This window comes from Salvelinus fontinalis, chromosome 4 (assembly GCF_029448725.1).
Source record: "Salvelinus fontinalis isolate EN_2023a chromosome 4, ASM2944872v1, whole genome shotgun sequence".
NCBI lineage: Eukaryota > Metazoa > Chordata > Actinopteri > Salmoniformes > Salmonidae > Salvelinus > Salvelinus fontinalis.
In genome coordinates this window covers 31,894,479-31,919,472 of record NC_074668.1, presented here as the reverse complement: position 1 = coordinate 31,919,472, position 24,994 = coordinate 31,894,479, and the positions used below count along the sequence as shown (strand labels likewise).

General features: G+C 42.1%; 1 protein-coding gene across 1 annotated transcript; it reads right to left on the bottom strand.

Moving 5' to 3' along the window:
• Nucleotides 1–1,021: 1,021 nt before the first annotated feature.
• On the bottom strand, nt 1,022–24,708 carry LOC129853539 (mitoferrin-1-like). The gene is made up of 4 exons (XM_055919684.1): nt 24,093–24,708; nt 5,137–5,365; nt 4,842–4,898; nt 1,022–4,710 (listed from the first exon to the last, which is right to left on the bottom strand). Exons 1-4 carry the CDS (start codon nt 24,246–24,248, stop codon nt 4,178–4,180), a joined length of 975 nt encoding a protein of 324 aa, XP_055775659.1. The 5' UTR covers nt 24,249–24,708; the 3' UTR covers nt 1,022–4,177.
• Between the last annotated feature and the right edge of the window lie 286 nt (nt 24,709–24,994).

The window sequence follows — 24,994 nt, the reverse complement described above, 5'->3', positions numbered from 1 at the left end:
ATTACATGTTCTGCAATTGGATTACAGGCAACATCCACACAAAGCTAAAAAGGCTAGAGCTGCCGCTTCCAAGGAGCAGGACACTAATCCGGACGCTTATTATAAATCCCGGTATATTTTTGTGTTACTTTTTTAAATGTTCTACTTTAGTTTATTTAGTAAACATTTTCTTAACTCTATTTCTTGAACTACATTGTTGGTTAAGGGCTTGTTAGTAAGAATTTCACAGTAAAGGTCTACCTGTTGTATTCGGTGCATGTGACAAATAACATTTGATTTGTACAGAATCATACATGACAAGTCTTGAATTCACTTTTCAGAAATATGAACCAACAATATGCCATAAACTAACATCAAATTAATTAACCTTCAGCTGTCCAATAGTTGTAAAAAAAGCTTGAATTTAATAAACCTAAATGTGTTAGTGTTGCATATTTGTTTACATTTACATAAAAAAATAGCTGTGATATTTAGCAAAATCATAGGTGTAATTCTATAAAACACACACAGAAAAGGCTCAAATTAAGAGTGACAATTTAAATTAAAAGAAATGGTCATGTACTGTGCCAACTTCTCTACCACTTAACCTGGTAGTCCCAGTTTAGACTAAAATATTCCTTTCCGCCAAACACTTCAGCCTCCACAGATACAGTACATTTGGAGAAGAAATGATCATATCGCTACCCTTCATAAAAATGCTGAGGCACCCACAGATACTTTTCAAACAAAAGGCAATAAGCCTCAAGACAGCTAAATTACAAGCTTAAATAAAGAAATCCAAAGAAAAAGATGCTAAAGATATTGGCTGGAGATGATGCTTGGAATGAACGGACTGACAATAAGCAGTCCTTTAATTTATTATTATTTCACAGGTAGGTTCACCAATAACTTCAAAAATACAGGTTTGCGAGTGGAAGCATACAATGCATATCTTTAGGATTTTAACAAGGAATGAATTAGCCTACATTTGAGGGAATATGATCTTTGGAGAGCTCATAGAACTTTATACTTCACTGGTCAATGACAATAAAACAGAAGCATTTATTTAAAAACAAACAAATCTCGCAGCTTTGTGGTTACAGCAATATGTGGAGAAATGTCTTGTCTTCGGAGCAGAAAACACTGAGCCAAGATGCTGGTAAGAGGGAGAGCACAGTAAGTGGCTAAAACATGCCACAGAACAAACAGCTCATCTGGTCAACCATTAGTACTGGTCTCACGGTCACAGACAGAATCCAATGCTTAAAGGGCTTGCCTAAAAATATTTTTTTAAAAGCTTATTCTCTGCAACATAGAAGATCGTTATACAATTTACACTAACACTCTTGATCATTGTGTGTGATTCCAGTGCATAGGCCTACTACCGTGCTCAAACAAGGCTAATATTTGGGCCATTACGGCTTAATTCGAGGGATTCCAGTAACCGCAGGAAAAGGAGGCCGACTCACTTCACTGTGTGGTTAAAATTAATTACTGAAACTAAACTACTGCAGTCTTGAGTATGGGTGGTGCAGAGGTTTGAATGAAGACCAATCTAAAGTGAAAACACCCAACATGAAAATAAACCAACATTTGGGGGTTGAGCCAATGCACTACTGTATGTAACTCTCAGAACTGCATTTCTAACACAGAATAGAAAATATCCCTAATCTTGAAAGGTTCAGCTCAGACTACAGCCACATTACATGATGCCAACCTTCTGACCAAGTAAAAATAACAATATGGTACTATTTCAGTACATTTGGTTTTAACATGAGTGGTTTCTTGCTATGATTGATCAAATCTGGCTTCCAGAGTTAACATTTAAAAGACCATTTGAGATTCAATCCACAGAATGATAAGCCCTTTTAATAGCAAACAATGATTATGGTCATGGAAATAATGATCAGTCCAATCTATTTAGGACCTGAACAACACACAAAGCTTAGCTTGTAGCGGACTTCATTACTAAAGAGGCACTTTGAAAGCGCAATTGTTCTGTGTTTACTGTGCAGCGAGACTCAGGAATGTGATCAAACAGTCCTTTATAAATACACAAGAAAAGAAAATCAAGCAAACAGCCACATGTCTCTTCCTAATCCATAAAATACAAGCACTGAAAAGTACATTTAAAAAAAGTGTTCCCATATCAGATCTATACTGAACAAAAATATAAACGCAACATGTAAAGTGCTGGTCCTCTGTTTCATGAGCTGAAATAAGACATCAATTTTTTCCACCATATGTATGAAAAAGCACAAATGTGCACAAATTCCTTTACATCCCTGTTAACTCCATTGTGTCCTCCTCCCAGAGTGCTAAGAACCTTGGCGTGATCCTGGACAACACCCTGTCGTTCTCAACTAACATCAAGGCGGTGACCCGTTCCTGTAGGTTCATGCTCTACAACATTCGCAGAGTACGACCCTGCCTCACGCAGGAAGCGGCGCAGGTCCTAATCCAGGCACTTGTCATCTCCCGTCTGGATTACTGCAACTCGCTGTTGGCTGGGCTCCCTGCCTGTGCCATTAAACCCCTACAACTCATCCAGAACGCCGCAGCCCGTCTGGTGTTCAACTTTCCCAAGTTCTCTCACGTCACCCCGCTCCTCCGCTCTCTCCACTGGCTTCCAGTTGAAGCTCGCATCCGCTACAAGACCATGGTGCTTGCCTACGGAGCTGTGAGGGGAACGGCACCTCCGTACCTTCAGGCTCTGATCAGGCCCTACACCCAAACAAGGGCACTGCGTTCATCCACCTCTGGCCTGCTCGCCTCCCTACCTCTGAGGAAGTACAGTTCCCGCTCAGCCCAGTCAAAACTGTTCGCTGCTCTGGCACCCCAATGGTGGAACAAACTCCCTCACGACGCCAGGTCAGCGGAGTCAATCACCACCTTCCGGAGACACCTGAAACCCCACCTCTTTAAGGAATACCTAGGATAGGATAAAGTAATCCTTCTAACCCCCCCCCCCCCTTAAACGAGTTAGATGCACTATTGTAAAGTGGTTGTTCCACTGGATATCATAAGGTGAATGCACCAATTTGTAAGTCGCTCTGGATAAGAGCGTCTGCTAAATGACTTAAATGTAAATGTAGTGAACATTTCTCCATCCACCTGACAGGTGTGGCATATCAAGAAGCTGATTAAACGGCATGATCATTAAAACAGGTGCACCTTGTGCTGGGGACAATAAAGGGACACAAAAATGTGCAGTTTTATCACACAACACAATGCCACAGATGTCTCAAGTTTTGAGGGAGCGTACAATTGGCATGCTGAATGAAGAAATGTCCACCAGGGCTGTTGCCATAGATTTGCATGTTAAAGTCTCTAACATAAGCCGCCTCCAACGTCGTTTTAGAGAATTTGGCAGTACGTCCAACCAGACTCACAACCGAAGACCACGTGTAACCACACCAGCCCAGGACCTCCACATCTGGCTTCTTCACCTGCAGCATCGTCTGAGACCAGCCACCCGGACAGCTGATGAAACTGAGTGGTATTTCTGACTGTAATAAAGCCCTTTTGTTGGGAAATACTCATTCTGATTGGCTCCCCAATGAGTGGGCCTATGCCCTCCCAGGCCCACCAATGGCTGCACCCCTGCCCAGTTACGTGAAATCCATAGATTTGGGCCTAATGAATTTCTTTCAATTGATTGATTTCCTTATATGAACTGTAACTCAATAAAATCGTTGAAATTGCATGTTGCATTTATATTTTTGTTCAGTATACATACTGTATGAATGTAGCCAAACACAATCACCAGATAGAGATAGACGAAGTAGGGAGTGTTGTGCGCTTAGTGAACAGGTGATTTGTGAAAAGGGCCTGTTGCCATATGAAGATGCCCTTTTCTTTGCATTAATGGAAAGACAAGCCATCTCTGTGCATTTCCTGTTCATGTAACAGCCTCCACTCCTCTAATGAATGACACTGTACAATGGAAGGGCTTGCTGAGTAGGTAAGAAGGGTAAGGAGTGCCACAGTCTACCACTCCCACAGCAAGTCTTTCAAACTTCCTCCATTGCAGTGACTTCCCTTCGAGAAAACACAGATTATTACACAACAGCACACAGATATAAATTATGAACACGACATTGCGTACACAATGAGACTTTTGGCATGGATTCTATTGGAGAGCCAGGAGCTTCCAGAATACGTGTGGTGGATAGTCAGCCCTGTCCACAGCCCTTCCTCAGACTGGGCCTGCTGTCCCAGCCTCTCCCTCTATCTGCTGCTTGGTCAGGAAGTACTTAAAGAACTCATAGACTGACCAGGCAATTGCAGTGGAGGGCATCTGGTATATGACCCGGGCCTGGATCCCTTTGAAGAAGGCAGCCATGCCGCCAAAGCGATACACTGTCCTGAAGGCATTAGCCATGCCTGTGAGATGACCACTGATGTGCATGGAGCTGAGCGCTACGTTCTCCTGTGTGTTGAGCAGGGTCTTACACACATCCAGCGGGGTGGTTATCGCTGCAGACACGGCCCCCGCCGCAGCCCCAGACAGTATGTGGCTGCCGGGGTGGTACTGTCTGTGGGGGTTGAGCCGCTCCTGCATCAGTTCATAGGTCATAAAGTGGACAGCCTGGAAGGGAATGTTCATGGCCAGCTGTGTGCTGTAGCTGCGGTAGAAGGCTGCGAGCCCCTCAGTATGTCGTATAGTCCGAACACAGTCCAACAGGTTCCGGTAGGGAGAGTTGTACATCTGCATCCGCTGTTTCACCACTAAGACACCATGCAGGACAGCATCATCACACAGACAGGGGAACAAAGAAAAGGGGTTCATATTATGTACTCATTTCTAATTGAGAACATTTCTAAATCAAACACCCCAATGCCCCCTTTGAAAGCCTTACCTTCAGCTGGGTTCATGACTGCGTCATGCAGCACAGTGGCCACACAGCCTGCCAGTCCTAGTTGGAACAGAGTCATCAGTCAGTCAGGCCTCCACATGTTACCACCCATCAACATACAATACCTCATGTGATACTACATCAGTTCTCACCTCAACTGTCTCAAGACAATTATTTATACAGTAAGTTTATCAAAACGACTACCAAAACAATTAACTTATTTCTGTGCCATGTTCCAGTGATCACCTTCCAGTGGTCAGTGTGAAACATGAGAGTTCCAAGGGAAACAGAACTGTACCATTGGCTATGTGGCTGTTTCCTCCATTCTGAATTACTTCGCTGAGTGTGCACTTGACCCGTTCGTAGCAGGCAAAGTAGAGGGCGTGGGCAGGGCCAGCCCCCAGCATGGTGATGTTGAGGCCCCTCAAGGGTCTGAGGAGACCCTCCGTTTGGATGATCCTTCTCAGGGCCTCGTATACGCTGCTGTACTGAGCCTTCGGGTCTGGCTGCAAACTCTGCATCCTGGTCTGGAGAAAGAAGAGGGTAATTTGAAGTGAGAGACCCTAAGGACGTGGTTCATACAACCTGCAAAAGCTAAACTAAAGACCGTAGTCAAACCTCCACACACTCACCTGGGCTGTCTGTTTCTGAGGTTATTGTTTCTCCAGTGATCTGATGTCCTGCCATGTTTCTGTTAATGTCTGTTCTTGTCAGAACTCATGTCCTGGGGTGTTTCTGTCCCAGGCCTAGGGTGGGGAACTGTGGCAATTCTTTGTTATACCCTGCCATGCCAAGTTATTTGGACAGCACAAAGAATGTTTTTATTTGGCCTAAATTGTAGGGCAGCCCAAAAGACAGGCTATTTATCTTCCTCAGCACATTGCCTTGTGTTTCCGTCCTTTCCCCAAACAATACAATATCAATTACATTTCCTTCAGATACATCTGGAGGCTTGAGGGACTCATACAACTTAGTTTAAGTTTTTGTCAAATTGAACTAAAACTCTACACGAATCACAGACATAGTTGAACTCTGCCTTAAGGAGACAATGAATTCTGCATGTGCCCTCAAGACTAGCTTCTGTAGTTGTCTTTTACTTACATGTGATATTACTTATCTTCCATCACTCTCTCAAGTCTTTGAAAGGGGGATTCCAATGGATCATTCCGTCTCAAAGAGCACAAGAAAGAGGATTGACACCATCTCAGATTGTTCTGAAATTGTTTATGTTGTAAGAAAAAAGATTAGCATTCCTGCAGCTTTATTTTGTTGAAATATGATTTGATCTAAGAAATTAAGCTAATTGATTGCACCCAAATTGGCCATTTTAATTTATAGGATTCATATATTTAATAAATATTACACCCAACATCTGATTTGGACTATGGATTTGGACCTTTTTCTAACAATGAGTTAGACATGAGGAATCCAAAGAAATGGTGAAAAGCCACCCATGCCAATCCCACCCAACAATGAGTATATAGTATCAGTTCTCTATGTCTCACAAGTAGTATGGTGCTGCGGCTCAGAGTATTGTTTCTTCATCCTATGTAATCTATTCACACTGAATTTGGTGATGTTTCTCCCCGTCCAGAGAAATTTGTCATTGAAGTTGTTAGGATAAATGTCCTATCCTACTTCTGATATTACCAGGTTCTGACCACTAGATAGTGCTGTTCCGGACATTCTTTTTATTCATTTAGTATTTGTGGCACAAATCCAATGCAAGTCAATCGTAGCTATATTAGAATTTTCACGCTTCATATTGTTTCATATTATGCTGTATCGTCTATTTCGTTGTGTCGCAAATCACACTCTTTTAGGCAATATTTTTCGTCAATTGGATAACACTTTGCGTTCTGAAATTTGCAACACAAACAAACATGGAGGAGAGTGAACGTGACACAGAGCACGGAGACACGGAGCTCGTACCTAAAAGAGGGGCTACTTCGGTCGCATGGACGTGGTTTGGGTATGAAAAGTCTGACACGGACCAGAAAACTGTCCTCTGCAAAATAATGCCGCAGGCCGGTCCCGACAACAAGCTCCACTAACCTCTTACCACCTACGCAAGAATCATGTGAAACAGTACGGAGAGTCTACGGATGAGACCCCAAAAAGTACAGTCGAGTGCTCAAAACAAACCCGACTCAGACGTTGCAAGAGGCTTTTGCCCGCGGCACACCATATGGCAAAGAATCACGAAGATGGAAGGAGATTACAACTTACGTCTGCAAAGACGTGACCCCAATTTACACAGTCGAGAAACAGGGGTTACATGAGTTGGTGCAAACACTTGACCGAAGGTACCAAATTGATATGTGACACGTATTAATGCAAAAATAACATGCAAAACAGGTAAGCCCCCAATATATATATATTTTGAAGTGCTTTGAGAGGATGGTATGGCACATTAACTCCACCATCTCAGACACCCTAGACCAGTGGTCACCAACCTTTGAGTCAAGATCACTTTGAGTCAAAATGCAAGCAGAGATCTACCACCTCAGATTTTTTCCAAACATGACTTAAAAAACATAAGCCTATGCATCATTAACCAGGTTTCCTCCAGATGTGACGCTTGGCATTCAGGCAAAAGAGTTTAATCTTGGTTTCATCAGACCAGAGATTCTTGTTTCTCATGGTCAGAGTCTTTAGGTGCCTTTTGGCAAACTCCATGCGGGCGGTAGAGTGCATTTTACTGGAGGACTGATTCCGTCTGGCCACCATAAAGGCCTGATTGGTGGAGCGCTGCAGAGATGGTTGTCCTTCTGGAAGGTTCTCCCATCTCCACAGAGGAACTCTGAAGCTATTGGGTTCTTGGTCACCTCCCTGACCAAGGCCCTTCTACCCAGATTGCTCTAGGAAGAGTCTTGGCTTCCAATCTTCTTTCATTTAAGAATGATGGAGGTTACTGCTTTCTTGGGGACCTTCAATGATGCAGAAATGTTTTAGTACCCTTCCCCAGCTCAGTGCCTTGACACAATCCTGTCTCTGAGCTAAACGGACAATTCCTTCGACCTCATGGCTTGGTTGTTGCTCTGACATGCACTGTCAACTGTCTATATAAGGTCCCACAGTTGTGTGCCTTTCAAAATCATGTCCAATCAATTATATTTACCACAGGTTGTAAAAACATCAAGGATGTTCAATGGAAAAGGGATGCATCGGAGCTCAATTTCGAGTCTCACAGCAAACAGTCTGAATATTTATGTACATCATTTCTAAAAATCTGTTTTCACTGTCATTATGGGGAATTGTGTGTAGATTGATGAGAAAAACGATGTAATAAATTTTAGAGTAAGCCTGTAACGTAACAAAATATGGAACAAGTCAAGTGGTCTGAATACTTTCCGAATGCACTGTTAGACAGATTTCTTCAGCCTCCTGTTGAAGAGGCGCTGTTGCACCTTCTCCATGCACTGTCTATGTGAAGGGGCCATTTCAGGTCATCAGTGATGAAACTTGAAGCTTTTGACCCTCTCCACTGAGGCCCTGTCGATGAGGGGTGCGTGCGATCTACTGTCGCCTGTAGCCCACGATCAGCTCCATTTTGTTGACGTTGAGGAAGTTTCTTTTCCTGGCACCACTCTGCCAGCATTATCACCTCCCTGTAGACTGTCTAGTCATTGTTGGTAATCAGGCCTACCACTGTTGTGTCGTCAGCAAACTTGATGATTGAGTTGGAGATGTGCGTGGCCATGCCGTGTTGAGGATCAGCATGGCGGAGGTGTTTTTGCCTCCCTTCACCACTTGGGGTCGGCACGTCAGGAAGTCCTGGACCCAGTGATGAGCTTGGAGGGCACTATGGTGTTGAAGGCTGAGCTGTAGTCAAACAGCATTCTTACATACAGTAAGTATTTATCTTGTCCAGTTGGGATAAGAGAGTGTGCAGTGAAATGGCGACTGCATCGTCAGTGGATCTGTTGGGGCTATATGTGAATTGTAGTGGGTCTAGGGTGTCGGGTAAGGTGGTGGTGATATGGTCCCTAACTTGCCTTTCAAAGCTTTTCATGATGAAAGAAGTGAGTGCTACGGGGCGATAGTCATTTAGTTCAGTTACCTTCACTTTCTTGGGTACAGGAACAATGGTGGAGATCTTGAAGCAAGTGGGACAACAGACGGGGATATGAAGAAATGTAATATGTCAGTAAAAACTCCAGAGAGCTGGTCTGCACATGCTCTGAGGACGCAGCTTGGGATGCCATCTGGACCGGCAGCCTTGCAGGGGTTAACATGCTTATAATTATTTTAGTCACGTCGGACACAGAGAACGAGAGCACACATTCCTTGTGAGCGTTGAGGGCCTGCGTCAGCGGCTCAATGTTGTTTTTCTCAATGCGGGCGAAGGCGTTTAGCTCTTCCGGGAGCGAGCTGAAGGTTTTCACTACGTAGCTGGCTTTCCCTTTATAATCTGTGATTGTCTGGAGTCCCTGCCACATACGTCTCGTGTTTGAGCTGCTGAATTGCGACTCTACTTTGTCCCTGTACTGTCCTTTTGCCTCTGATTGCCTTACTGAGGTCACAGCTGGTCTGTTTGTACACGCCGATGTTCACAGTCACCATGCCATAGTTAAATGTGGTGGTTCGTGCTTTCATTTTTGAGCGAAAGCTACCATCTACCACGGTTTTTGGTTTGGATTAGTTGTAATCGTCACAGTGGAAACATCCTTACCACGGGAGCTTCCTTCTTAAGTTTCTCCTCTGGTGAGGAGCAGATTGGAGGCATGATCTGATGTGCCTAAGGGAGGGTGGGGGAGGGACTTGTAGCCATCCCGGAGTGGAGCTTAGCAATGATCCATGATTCAGTAAAACAGAGTATGTTACAGTTCCTGATGTCTCCCTGGACAGAGATCCTCACCCTGAGCTCGTCTACTTTATCATCCAGGGACAGCAAGTAATATACTCGGAAGCAGTGGATGGTGTGCACGCCGCCTGAGTGACTAGGGTCCTACTTCTTCCTCTTCTCCAGCGTCTTGGTGCAGACCCCAGGATGAATAGAGCTGCCTCGGGAATTTCAAATTAAGGATCCAGGTCAAATTTCAGCTCGAATTTCTGGTGAGTGCCCGCCCATCTAATATCTAAAAGTTATTGTCGGCTGGAGGTAATAATACAAGAAACGTTCTGAGCAAATAATGTAAGAAATAAACAAAAAAAATAATAGGGAAACTTTGTCTGTCGGCTAGGGTTGCAAAGGGTCAGAAACTTTCTGGTAAATTTCCAGAATCTTTCCATGGGAAGTTAAGCCCTGGAATTTGCGGAATTTTGCTTAAATTCAACAAAAAAGTTAGCTTATAACAGTAAACCTTTTTTTGTGGGATACATAGAAGGCAATTCTAGGTCTTGTGGCATATTTTGTTTGAACTATCCCCAATTCAATGGAATTGCAACCCTCTTGCACACTAATGAGAAGCTATTGAGCCCAGAATACTACTGTACACTGTCTTAGCCAAGGACTACATGCTTTCTGGTAAGTTTTGATTACAATACTGGGTGGGGTGAATATATTTATATGACATACATGATTTTTTGTTAACTGGTAAATAGTAGCCTACAGCGAAGTGTGTTTAATTCATTTCAAAATTGTTAACAATTTCTGCTAGTTAGTTTTTGCTACCATGTGGGTTTTAGCTTACTTGCGCGTGCTGAGGAGTGTTAATTCACCTGTTTCCATACATGCTTCATTTTAAAACATTTATCTAACAAAGGAGATGTTTAATCTAACTGCTTAACTATTTACAGTTGAAGTCGGAAGTTTACATACACTTAGGTTGGAGTCATTAAAACTCGTTTTTCAACCACTCCATACATTTCTTGTTAAACTATAATTTTGGCAAGTCGGTTAGGACATCTACTTTGTGCATGACAAGCAATTTTTCCAACAATTGTTTACAGACAGATTATTTCACTGTATCACAATTCCAGTGGGTCGGAAGCTTAAAAACATTAAATTGACTCTGCCTTTAAACAGCTTGGAAAATTCCAGAAAATGGTGTCATGGCTTTAGAAGCTTCTGATAGGCTAATTGACATCATTCCAGTCAATTGGAGGTGTACCTGTGGATGTATTTCAAGGCCTACCTTCAAACTCAGTGCCTCTTTGCTTGACATGATGGGGAAATCAAAAGAAAATCAGCCAAGACCTCAGAAAGGAAATTGGAGACGTCCACAAGTCTGGTTGATCCATGGGAGCAATTTCCAAACGCCTGAAGATACCACGTTCATCTGTACAAACAATAGTACGCAAGTATAAACACCATGGGACCATGCAGCCATCATACCGCTCAGGAAGGAGATGCGTTCTGTTTCCTAGAGATGAATGTACTTTAGTGCGAAAAGTGCAAATCAATCCCAGAACAACAGCAAAGGACCTTGTGAAGATGGAGGAAACACATAGAAAAGTATCTATATCCACAGTAAAACGAGTCCTATATCAACATAACCTGAAAGGCCGCTCAGCAAGGAAGAAGCCACTGCTCCAAAACCGCCATAAAAAAAGCCAGACTACAGTTTGCAAATGCACATGGGGACAAAGATGGTACTTATTGGAGAAATGTCCTCTGGTCTGATGAAACAAAAATAGAACTGTTTGGCCATAATGACCATCTTTATGTTTGGAGGAAAAAGGGGGAGGCTTGCAAGCCGAAGAGCACCATCCCAACCGTGAAGCACGGTGCTGGCAGCATCATGTGGGGGTGCTTTGCTGCAGGAGGGACGGGTGCACTTCACAAAAGATGGCATCACGAGGCAGGAAAATTCTGTGGATATATTGAAGCAACATCAAGACATCAGACAGGAAGTTAAAGCTTGGTCGCAAATGGGTCTTCCACATGGACAATGACCCCAAGCATACTTCCAAAGTTGTGGCAAAATGGCTTAAGGACAACAAAGGTATTGGAGTGGCCATCACAAAGCCCTGACCTTATTCCTATAGAAAATTTGTGGGCAGAACTGAAAAAGCGCGTGCGAGCAAGGAAGCCTACAAACCTGACTCAGTTACACCAGCTCTGTCAGCAGGAATGGGCCAAAACTCACCCAACTTATTGTGGGAAGCTTGTGGAAGGCTACCCGAAACGTTTGACCCAAGTTAACCTGTCTAGGAGCGGAACCCCGTTCCGCTAGTGGAACCCCTCGCCAACAGCCAATGAAACTGCAGGGCGCCAAATTCAAATCAACAGAAATCTCATAATTCAATTTTCTCAAACATACATCTCAAACATACAAGTATTAGACACCATTTTAAAAGATTAAATTCTCGTTAATCCAACCACAGTGTCCGATTTCAAAAAAACTTTTAGGAGAAAGCAGAACATCTCATTATGTTAGGTCACTAAAAGCAGAAATATTGATAAAATTAAATCACTAACCTTTGATATCAGATGACACTCCCAGGGACAACATGTTACACAATACATGTATGTTTTGTTCGATCAAGTTCATATTTATATCCAAAAACCTCAGTTTACATTTGGCTTTGCCTCCAAAACATCCCTTGAATTTGCACAGAGCCACATCAAATCACAAAAATACTCATAAACATTAATAAAAGATAAAAGAGACAGATAAAAGAGACAGTCCTATAACATCATGTTACACAATACGTATGTTTTGTTCGAAAATGTGCATATTTAGCTTTACAAATCGTGGTTTTACAACGTGAATTCTTAGCCAAACTGCACAAAATTATCCGGATATATTTTTGACACTCACCTAATCTAATCAAAGAACTCATCATAAACTTTACTAAAAAATACATGTTGTACAGCAAATGAAAGATACACTAGTTCTTAATGCAATCGCCGTGTTAGAATTCTAAAAATAACTTTAGTAGGACATACAGCTTACGTTATAGCGAGACAGCGCCTGCAATGAGGGCGGAAAACAGTACTAAACATTTTACACAGAAATACGAAATAACATCATAAATGGTTCCTACTTTTGCTGAGCTTCCATCAGAATCTTGTACAAGGAGTCCTTGTCCAGAATAAATCGTTGTTTGGTTTTAGAATGTCCTCTTCTCCTGTCGAATTAGCAACCAAAGCTAGCCAAGTGGTGCGAAGTTGTCCATCTTCAAATGCAGAGAACGGAAAACGCCAAAACTCCCGATAAACGTTCAATAATCTGATAAAACTATATTGAAAAAACAAACTTCACGATGATATTATCACGTATCAAATAAAATCAAAGCCGGAGATATTAGCCGTCTATACCGAAAGCTTTTCAGAAGGCAATCCAGGGTTCCTTCCCGCGCCTTGCTGAACAAAGGAAATTTGGGGTCACGTCATTCCAAGAGCTCTTGTTCAACCTCAGATCAAGCTAGACACCCCATTCCACCTCCCACTGCCTGTTGACATCTAGTGGAAGGCGTATGAAGTGCATGTATATCCATAGATTTCAAGCAAATGAATAGGAAGGCCCTGGAACAGAGCCTCGATTTCAGATTTTTCACTTCCTGACAGGAAGTTTGCTGCAAAATGAGTTCTGTTTTACTCACAGATATAATTCAAACGGTTTTAGAAACTTGAGTGTTTTCTATCCAATAGTAATAATAATATGCATATTGTACGATCTAGAATAGAGTACGAGGCCTTATAAATTGGGCACGATTTTTTCCCAAAGTGAAAATAGCGCCCCCTATCCCAAAGAAGTTTTAACATAAATCTTCAATAATGTTCCAACCGGAGAATTCCTTTGTTTTCAGAAAATCAAATGGAACAGACCTCGCTCTCACGTGAACGAGTGTCACAAGCTCAAAGCATTCTGCCAGACCTCCGACTCATTCCCCTCTCATTCGGCCCCACTTCACAGTAGAAGCATCAAACAAGGTTCTATAGACTGTTGACATCTAGTGGAAGCCTTGGGAAGTGCAACATGACCCATATCCCACTATCTTCAATAAGGAATGAGTTGAAAAATGACCAACCTCAGATTTCCCACTACCTGGTTGGATTTCTTCTCAGGTTATTGCCTGCCATATGCGTTTTGTTATACTCACAGACATCATTTAAACAGTTTTAGAAACTTCAGAGTGTTTTCTATCCAAAACTACTAATAATATGCAGATATTAGCAACTGGAACTGAGTAGCAGGCAGTTTACTCTGGGCACGCTTTTCATCCAAACGTGAAAATGCTGCCCCCTATCCATAACAAAGGCAATGCTACCAAATACTAATTGAGTGTATATAAACTTCTGACCCACTGGGAATGTGATGAAATAAATACAAGCTTTAATAAATCTTTCTCTACTATTATTCTGACATTTAACATTCTTAAAATAAAGTGGTGATCCTAACTGACCTAAGACAGGGAATTTTTATTAGGATTAAATGTGGATGATGTATTTTGGGAGAAAGTGGTAAGCAGCCTGAAAAATATAGCAGCAGCCATTGCACGGATTGAGGAAGACAATGCAATCCTGTCTGATGTTCAGATGTAAGAGAAGAAATCCGTACTGCCCTGCCCACTTCACTTTTGCTCAAAGCAGAGAACTGCAGTTCTGAAATACATAAAAAAGCGTGAAGACTTCTGCCTGAAGCCCATACATGCCGCAGCGTACATGTTGGACCCCAAGTATGCTGGCAAGAGCATCCTGTCTGGTGTAGAGATCAACAAGGCCTATGGTGTCATCACTACAGTGTCTCACCACCTTGGCCTGGATGAGGGCAAGGTTTTTGGCAATCTGGCGAAGTACACTTCGAAGCAAGGGCTTTGGGATGGAGATGCAATATGGCAGTCGTGCCAATATACCTCAACAGCAAACTGGTGGAAGGGACTTTGTGGATCTGAGGCTCTTTCCCCTGTTGCCTCCATCATCCTCCAAATCCCACCAACATCAGCCACCTCAGAGCGCAACTGGTCCTTGTTTGGGAACACACACCAAAGCACAACAGGCTGACCAATACAAGGGTTGACAAATTGGTGGCCATCCAGGCAAATTTTAGGCTTTTTGAGCCTGACAACAAGCCATCCTCAACAAGGTTGGAAACTGACAGTGAAGATGAGGCCTCAGAGTCTGATGTTCAAGAGGTGGACATTGAGGAGTTCCAGGGAGAAGACATCATTTTACAGATGTATGTTGAAAAAGTTTTTGGGAGATGCGATGGCTTATTGGGGATCATTCAATATTTCCTTTCTTTTGTTGTTCAGTAAAATCATCTCATGTGAAGGGTCAACTCATTAAGTTCATTTCGTAACTAAATAGTTCTTTATTTCTATTAGAAGAATTTAATTATTTGCAATTATGTCTACTTATGATAAGGTAAAAGGTTTATGTTTGTGTCTCCATATGATATGGCAAATATATCCAATGCAAAAAAACATCTACATTTAAATGGTATTAATATTCATTTGCATATATTTCCATTAATTTCGATATATTCCCTTAATTTCCACGGAAAGTTTCCACCTATGAATATTCCCCTAAATGTGCAACCCTACTGTCGGCGCCATCTTGTTCTTTCTTAAGTGGCTCACTATTTAATAAAGTTTGCGGACGACACTACAGTGGTAGGCTTGATTACCAACAACGACGACGGCCTACAGGGAGGAGATGAATGCCCTCGGAGTGTGGTGTCAGGAAAATAACCTCACACTCAACGTCAACAAAACAAAGGAGATGATTGTGGACTTCAGGAAACAGCAGAGGGAGCACCCCCCTATCCACATCGATGGGACAGTAATGGAGAGGGTAGTAAGTTAAGTTCCTCGGCGTACACATCACGGACAAACTGAATTGGTCCAACCACACAGACAGCGTTGTGAAGGCGCAGTAGCGCCTCTTCAACCTCAGGAGGCTGAAGAAATTTGGCTTGTCACCAAAAGCACTCACAAACTTCTACAGATGCACAATCGAGAGCATCCTGTCGGGCTGTATCACCGCCTGGTACGGCAACTGCTCCGCCCACAACCGTAAGGCTCTCCAGAGGGTAGTGAGGTCTGCACAACACATCACTGGGGGCAAACTACCTGGCCTCCAGGACACCTGCACCACCCGATGTCACAGGAAGGCCATAAAGATCATCAAGGACAACAACCACCCGAGCCACTGCCTGTTCACCCCGCTATCATCCAGAAGGCGAGGTAAGTACAGGTGCATCAAAGCAGGGACCGAGAGACTGAAAAACAGCTTCTATCTCAAGGCCATCAGACTGTTAAACAGCCACCACTAACATCGAGTGGCTGCTGCCAACATACTGACTCAACTCCAGCTCACTTTAATAATGGAAATTGATGGAAATTGATCAAAACTGTATCACTAGCCACTTTAAACAATGCCAATTAATATAATGTATATAATGTACTCTATATCATCTACTGCATCTTGCCATCTTTACGTAATACATGTATCACTAGCCACTTTAAACTATGCACTTTTATGTTTACATACCCTACATTACTCATCTCATATGTATATACTGTACTCGATACCATCTACTGCATCTTGCCTATGCCGTTCTGTACCATCACTCATTCATATATCTTTATGTACATATTCTTTATCCCTTTACACTTGTGTGTATAAGGTAGCAGTTGTGGAATTGTTAGGTTAGATTACTCGTTGGTTGTTACTAGAGGTCGACCGATTATGATTTTTCAACGCCGATACCGATTATTGGTGGACAAACAAAGCCGATACCGATTAATCGGTCGATTTTTTTATTTATTTTTATTAAAAGTTTTATCAATGCGAGCTGTGGCAAGAAGGTTTGCTGTGTCTGTCAGCGTAGTGTCCAGAGCATGGAGGCGCTACCAGGAGACAGGCCAGTACATCAGGAGACGTGGAGAAGGCCGTAGGAGGGCAACAACCCAGCAGCAGGACCGCTACCTCCGCCTTTGTGCAAGGAGGTGCACTGCCAGAGCCCTGCAAAATGACCTCCAGCAGGCCACAAATGTTTCAGAATTCACAGCCAGTCCATCATATTTAGGTTGGGGAAAAGTCTATATAAAACATTGTTGTGGACAACGCCGACAACATGGGCTTCACTACCTCGACAACCCAAGGACATATGTAAGGATATTGTTTGTGGACTTTAGCTCAGCCTTCAACACAATCATTCCGGACCAGCTAGAGCACAAATTTACCCAAGCTGAAAGTATCGGACTCCATCTGCCAGTGGAGACCCTGAGGGAAATTCCACGGTAACAAAATTATACTTTGACTCTATTTTTTTTTTTTACTTTAAAAATAAATGTATGCCAAACAAAAACCATTGATTTCAAAGTTTAACCATCCATACAACTCTATGCACAAGGTCTACTGTTAACAATTTCAACTGAAAAATAAACAAACTAATTTAGTGGAAGAACTGTGCAAACTGGGAACAGAATTATGGTTTTTATGCAACCCCTCTGTCAATGTTGAGAACCACTTCTTGTTTTAGAAACTAGTAAATATCTGCTCCGACTTAAGATTCAAAGATGTCTGCAGAAAGAACAGAGTTTCAGCTACGACATGACATCTTGATTTTGAAAAAAAATCTAGTTTGGCTATTGAACTACAGTAAAAGAAGTTTCAACGGAATTACATCATGGGTCCCTGATCTGTACTTCACAGAAATGCATAATTATGGATATGGTCATACTCCTCATGTTTCACAAGTTTGGACATCACAGCAGAGCATAGTACAATACAGCACAGTACACTGTACTTTACTTCAATGTAATGTTTTGACTGTACTCTACTCACTGTACTGTCTAAACTTGTGAAACATTCATCAATGATAGGTTCAGATTTGGTCCAGTCTGGTCCGTCTTTATTACCATCAAGGCAAGAATGGCCAGACCAAACTTTAACGACCATGCACGTCCGGTGTTGGTCGGTGCTCAGTGAGTAAGGAAGCTGGTTACAGTAAATGGAAAGAGACAGGGCTCATTGGTAGGTGTCAGTAAGATCTGGGAGAGGTGACATTAACTGAAGTGTTAAAGAAAGAAAGAAAAGAAAGGAGAGAAAGAAAGAAAGAAAGGGAGAAAGTTTGTCCAAAAGTTTGTCTTGGTTTGACCACCAGACGAATTAATGAAAGAAAACAGTTCCCAGCTGAACATAACAGTATGCCAATGCATGTGACCCAACTGGCAATGAAGTCATTCATTTCTTAAAGACACCACGCACACTTTTAGAAAACAGATTGCTTCTTCAATGCAAATGTTTTTAAAATCAGTACAAATAAAATATGTTAGCAGCTGCTAAGAGAACATAAGTCCTAAATGGAAGGCATTGTTTCTCATCGGTATCTCCGTGAAATCAGCCAAAACAAGCTCAATAACTCATTCACACACACTCCTATTAAATAATATGCATTGACCTGTATTGAGAATAGACTTAGGCTACATTTTGATTTACCCAGTTTATCAATAGAGATTTACCATTCAAATAAATGATGACCATTGTTGTTTTGTAGTTAGATTGGTAAAAACATTTTTTTTAATTTTTTTTTTACAATTGACTCAATTAATGCCTACATGGCTGTGTTAAGATTATGCAAATTATGTTCAAATGTAATGATATTGAACTCAGATGCCCATTGAATTTACAGCGCAGTATCTGAGTTTATATCTGTCTGGATCAAGTGTCATTCTGTGACTTTTGCTAAAAATGTATTTTTTTGTGGTATTGTTTTTGTATCGTTTTGGTATTGAGTATTGTGACAGTATCGAGTAATGTGATACTAAACCTGGTATCGAAGTCAAAACACTAGGCAGTATATCTTCTCACAAAGGCATATTCTGTGTGTGTTTATACAGTGGTGTAAAGTACTTCAGTAAAAATACTTTAAAGTAATACTTAAGTAGATGTTTATGTACTTTACTATTTATATTTTTGGCAACTTTTACTTTACTACATTGCTAAAGAAAATACATTTACTTTTTACTCACATTTTCCCTGACACCCAAAAGTACTCATTACATTTTGAATGCTTAGCAGTACAGGGAATTGGGTCCAATTCATGCACTTATCAAGAGAACACCTCGTACGGCCTCTGATCTGACGGACTCAAACACACATGCTTAGTTTGCAAATGATGTCTGAGTGTTGGAGTGTGCCCCTGGCTATCCGTAAATAAAAAATAAAAATGGTGCTGCTTTTTATACTTAAGTACATTTTAGCAATGCCATTTACTTTTGATACATAAGTGTATTTAAAACCAAATACTTTTAGACTTTTACTCAAGTAGTATTTTACTGGGTGACTCACTTTTATTTGAGTCAATTTCTATGAAGGCATCTTTACTTTTACTCAAGTATGACAATGACAAGTACTTTTTCCACCACGGTGTATAAATGTACTTGGCGAATAAAAATGTTTCTGATGTAAGGCTGGGCGATGTTTTGAATTCAAATGTTTTTGCGCAATATTTCTAATGCCTGTATCGCAAGAATCAATGTACTTTTTATTTTCAGTTTTATGAGCGTTTAGGTCTGCTTGTTCTCATGTCTTTCTGGTCTCATCTCTTTCTGTGCTGCGTGCAATGACTGTAGGCTGGATGCACCTTCCAATTACACACATCAAGCCCCTCCCCCTGCCACTCACAACAACAAAAATCACTTCCTCCTCTCTGACAACTCGCTATTTGCATTTGAGGTTTGGTCCAACAGAATCAGTCATATTGAGACATTTTACTGTAATAGAGAAGTTACACTTTTTATGTCTCTCAACTCAAATTGCGTGCAGACACTACTAAAAGAGGGGAGGTATCAATGAACATTGATTCTGGCAAATTAATTCAGTTTATTGTACCATGTACAGCCAGCAGCATGTTTTTGCCAAAGACTGTTATACTGGCTGTCAAGTGTGTGTTTTAATGCAATAAGCATAAAACAAAATTATATAAGGAATTGGCAATTTGTTCTCATTTTGAGAAAAGGGGTAGGCTCCTTGATTTCAACATCTGAACAAAGTGGACAAGCTAGCATGCTGTTTAAACAGTTGGAGATGGACAGAAGGGTGTGTGCATAACAATTCAACTGTTCTACCCTGTTAGCTAGGAAATAGATACAAGTTGGCTAAACTTGAAATATAAAGATTGGGCCTATGTTGCAACTCACTAGCACATAGGCCTGTGCTTGAGAGAATGTTTATGAGACCTGTGTTCATTTTCTATAATGCCAGCTACAAGAAGTTACGCGTCAATCACACCGACAGCGTTATTGCATTTTGGTACACCAGAAGTACATTCATTTCCAATGGAACGCTGCGTTTGCCTTGCAGCATTGCGTTGCAGAGGCAGTGCGTCCTGTGTGGTGCATACGTTGGATTTATCGAACGTATGTGTCAAACTGTATGCATAGACGGCTTGACAGAAATGGTGGAAGGTGAATGTTGAACTTCTGCGGCACATATCCAGATGATACTGTGTACTATCTTGCGCAATGACGCTAATCGGTGTGATCAAGGCATTAGTCATTATTAGTAAATGTGCATTATATGCATGGTTCTGGTTAAAAAAATATAACCAAATGGATATTTTTAAAGAGACTTGAAAGCCAGATCAGTGATTATTGTGATCTCAGATCTGTAATACTGATACATGTTGGACATCCTCTTTCAGAGCCTACTTTAAGTGATTAGTAAAGTGTCCTGTTCCCTCTTAAGCCCTAATGAAGTGAGACATACAAAATTGAGCAATCACAAAGTGGTGAAGGAAGTGTACAGAATGAGACTGTGCTGTCAAACATCTTACTTTTTGATACTCTAGGCTCATTCGGTACTTCTGGGCTCAGCCTTGCAGAGAGAGACTTTGCCTGCCTCCGTCTGCACTCAGTCCACTTGACAAAACAGAGCTAGCTTTATCCCGATTGGCGGGTCTCACAGTGACGGTACAATGCCTCAGGCTATTAAAATGGCTACTCTTTCTGGCTGCGCAGTGCCAAAGAACCAGGAAACTAGCCTATTGATTGAATATTAGACAAACTTGTTGACCTTACTTCATTTGGTTTATTTTCTCACCTTTTCCAACAAGCAACTAATGTAAAATCTCCAACAATGTAACAACTCATATTTAGGCCAACAGTATAACATAAATCAAATAAATCTGCTGCATAACACGCAATGAGTCATTTGTTTGCATTGTTCTACTGCCATCGATCTTAGTTTTCCACCAGGAGATGCATTCCTGATAGGATTAAGACATACAAGTAGTAGATAAATAAAAAAATGATAAAAAAATAATGATAAAACACACCCTTTGGAGATGACAGAGTAATAAAACTATTAGTAAATATATGCTACCAGGATCTAGGGTTAGGCTAACTGTAAAGTAATCTCCAATACATCCAACTGAAACAAATTTTTTCAATTAACTCTATTACACAATATTTTTGTAAAGAAATTAATTACATTCACCCTTCCTACTGGCAAGGGGGGAAAAAGGACCCATTTGGCACTGGAGTGGAAAAATCACACCAGCTCATCTTGGTTGTTTTGGGCAGGAGTGAAAAGCAGGTCTGGAAGGAGCAAAATTAATCTGGGCTCTATGGGAGGCATAAGACATGCTGTTCTTTTACACTGTTCCATGACAATGTATGGAGTTTGTAGTTTAGACATGGGGCAGGGAATCCCTGTTTCTGTGTGACACAGCTGCTTTAGTTGTTCATTAGGGAGTGACTTCATCAGTAGCAAGCTAACTTCAGAAGCCTGAGAAACCTCACACACTGTAGGGGTTAAAAGGTCACCCTACCATGATAAAACTGTGAGACCAGAACATAGTCTTCAGCTTGCTGGGGACGTCTATGTGTTTTGTTTCTATTACATTAAAAGTCATGACTAATTCCTTCCGAGTCGTGGAGCGGTCGAAGGCACTGCAATGCAGTGCTAGCTGTATCACTACAGATCCTGGTTTGAATCCAGGCTGTGTCGCAGCCGGCCACGACGAGGAGACCCATGAGGCAGCGCACAATTGGCCCAGCGTCGTCCGAGATAGGGGAGGGTTAGGCCGGCCGGGATTCCCTTGTCCCATTGCGTTCTAGCGACTCCTGTGACGGACCGAGCGCATGCACACTGACACGGTCGCCAGGTGTTTCCTTCGACACATTGGTGCGGCTGGCTAAAGGGTTAAGCAGGCATTGTGTCAAGAAGCAGTGCAGCTCGGCGGGTTGTGTTTTGGAGGACGCGCGGCTCTCGACCGTCGCCTCTCCTCAGTCCATACGGGAGTTGCAGCGATGGGACAAGACTAACTACCAATTGGATACCACGAAATTGGGGAGAATCATGACACAATATGTGCTCATAGCATGTGTGTAAATGCATTTCATGAGTGCATCCCATGGCTGGCACAAGCTGTTTGCTAATCAGCTTGTATAAGAGGGGGATAGTGCGCACAACATTTTTCTGCAAGTGAATAATTCGAAACACTTCCACGCTGGGACATGAAGATAACACCCGACACTTCTGGAAGTAGTACAGAGGGCCGTATAGGTAACTCCCTGCAACTCCCTCATAAATAAAAGGTTGGATCAGTAATGTAGGCTCCTGAAAGGCACAAGGGTTATTGTTTTATGAATGAATGTAGCCTGTGTTTATCCTGCACTGGCAACCCTTATCACAGGGACATCAACAACTAAGCTATTGTTTCTTAATTTTACAGAGATTCAGTAAATAGTTTTCTGCTGTGTCTTGGGTCTCCTAAGCGGGGAAATCACCCTGGTACCATCTTTCTTCTCATAATGTTTTTATAGAGTATGAGTAATGTCTTATGCAGCCACTGAATTGGCCTAGCCCAATGACAAACAATTGAAGTGATGAGCTGCATCATAGTTGTCAGGGTTATTTTCCTTGTCAGTAGTCACTAAACTTTTAGGCCTACCGCTTCACGGTAGACGGCAAACCCGATGTCATTGTTTTCGATGAGAGCATGACGGTGAATGCCATTGAGACTGGCGGTGAATGCTGTCAGCCAACACAGTAGACGGACATTGCCGCCAAAGTTTGAATACATCATATTTTGCCATAGCATTGTTTAAGATGTTGATTTGCACTCATTGTTTACTGAAATAACCATAGCAGCGCATACCCTCGTGCTGGCTTGCTTTTGCCGTCACCCTCTTTATTGCTTTCTTGTCCCGCTACGCCGATACATTACGGTTTTTGCGCCCCTAATCTAAACGCAGATTTAGTGACGAAGAAGCAATCTTTCAGTGGACAATTTAAAGTAAGGGGTACAGAATATCTACTGAACTTTAATCTATTCCTATATTAAAATGAAGTTCATAGCAGCTGAGTTAATGAAACACTGTGGCTATGTGTTGATCAAACATGTCAAGTCTGGCTCTTAAACCTTGAGCTGTAAGATGGACAGTGTGAAAGGTCCAACACCAGATCCTGGCAGCTACTGAGGAAGTGGCGACAATGGCTTGTGTAACCCTGTTGAATAGACAGACAACCTAGTTTGGCTCCATGTCAGATTGTCTCATTCTAATGGTTTGATTAAGATAAAAAAGTTGTATGCCTTTTTTGCCACAAACTTTATTCTGTTGATGTGTCAAGTCAAGTGTTTATGTAGACAGGGCTATCCAGCAGGGAACAAAGTTCACAACCACTTACTCATTACTTATATGTCTTACTATAGGCTACCTACATACCCTTCAGCCCTGACTAGTCCAGCCCAGGACTAAACTATTTGGTTTTGTATATTTAACATGAAAAATAATATTGACCACTAACTACAGTTGTCCAGTTCCTTTAGGAACACCTTTCCCCCAAAGCCACCTAAATTTGAGCCCGTTTGACAGCTTTTGACCTTCACCTGTTTGCCTCAATTGCCTGACAACTAGTTTAATAAGAAGTTCGGTTGTGGGTACGATAAAGAATTATATAGAACAAATGGGCACTGTGTGGTTAATGTCAGAGAGCTATCTCAACATGTGCAGGCGTTAACCAGTACTTGATGGTTGTTGGATTTGAAAGTTTTAGCAAACAAGCCAACTGTTATACGTTACCTAACTAGCAACTGTAGCTAAGTGTGCGGCTGAATAGCTTACTGGAAACGTTCAATAGCATGTTTCGTTAACAGGGTGAGTATTTTCAGGGAGACAGGGAGGATTTCACATATGCTAGCAACAGTGTCTTGCATGTCTCATAACGTTAGTTAGCTGGCTAGTTAGCAGCTAGCTAGCCAAATAGCTAGTTTTCACACAAGTAAATCTGGTAAGGTTATTTCCTCCTCTGCTTGTTGGTGGGCTGGAAAGCAGAAATGCATAATGATGCGAATGAAATGGGTCATTGAGTCATCACTTGGTTCATGCGGTAGCTAGCTCACCTACCTTGACAGAGTCCACGGGGTACATCACCGTGTGCTCCAGGATTCCAGCCACTGCTCCTGCTGTCATGTGGATTGTCAATGAGGCATGAGGTGGTAAACTTTCGTAGTCACCGTCGCCTTCCAAAGGCTCCTCATCTTTACCTTTAATCTCCGACATCTCCACGGTTGCCGTCAGCGCGCAACTCCATGCGAGGCAGACTGGTCAAAAGGATATCTTCAGACACAAGCACTGAATGAGAGGCATGGATAACCACAACATCATTACCGAGTTCCAGCGCCTAGATGACGTCGGCAGTAAACACGATGGCTGTCTGGTTTGAGCAATGAACATCCAGAAAACCGAAAATGAGGCGGGACCAACAGCCAATGAGAGTAGCCACGCTGGGCATACTCTACTACCAAAATGAGGGTGTTCGATTATCTCACGTGCCCGTGTAGGCATGTTTTGCATCGGTTGAAAGTTAATTGCATTCGGCGAAGTCGGCTCCAAACAAAAGTGATGTAATTAAGTACGTGTAGCAATTAGTAGGATTCTGGGTTTCCCATGCAAAAGTGTTTGTTTTAAATAACAACGCTTTATCTACCTTTCCAATGAAAAATTGTTAGACAATTCAAACATTTACTTAATGGAAAAGAGATGTATGTTTTGGACTATGCACGATGCTTCCTTCTTGGCAAAATGACCGAGCAGCACAGATTACTGCTCGATTTGAGATGGCGATCCTCCCACCCCGCTCTTGCCCGGTGCCCCGCGGCTCAGCATAATCGAATCCGCGCACTGACAGTTCTTTTCAATGACCAATATGAGCACACAAAGGTCATTGATCCCTTGTCTATTTCAAAAGTAATACATTTTTCTAGGATTTTTGTCATTTTTACCCTTACTAAATAATAACCGACAAT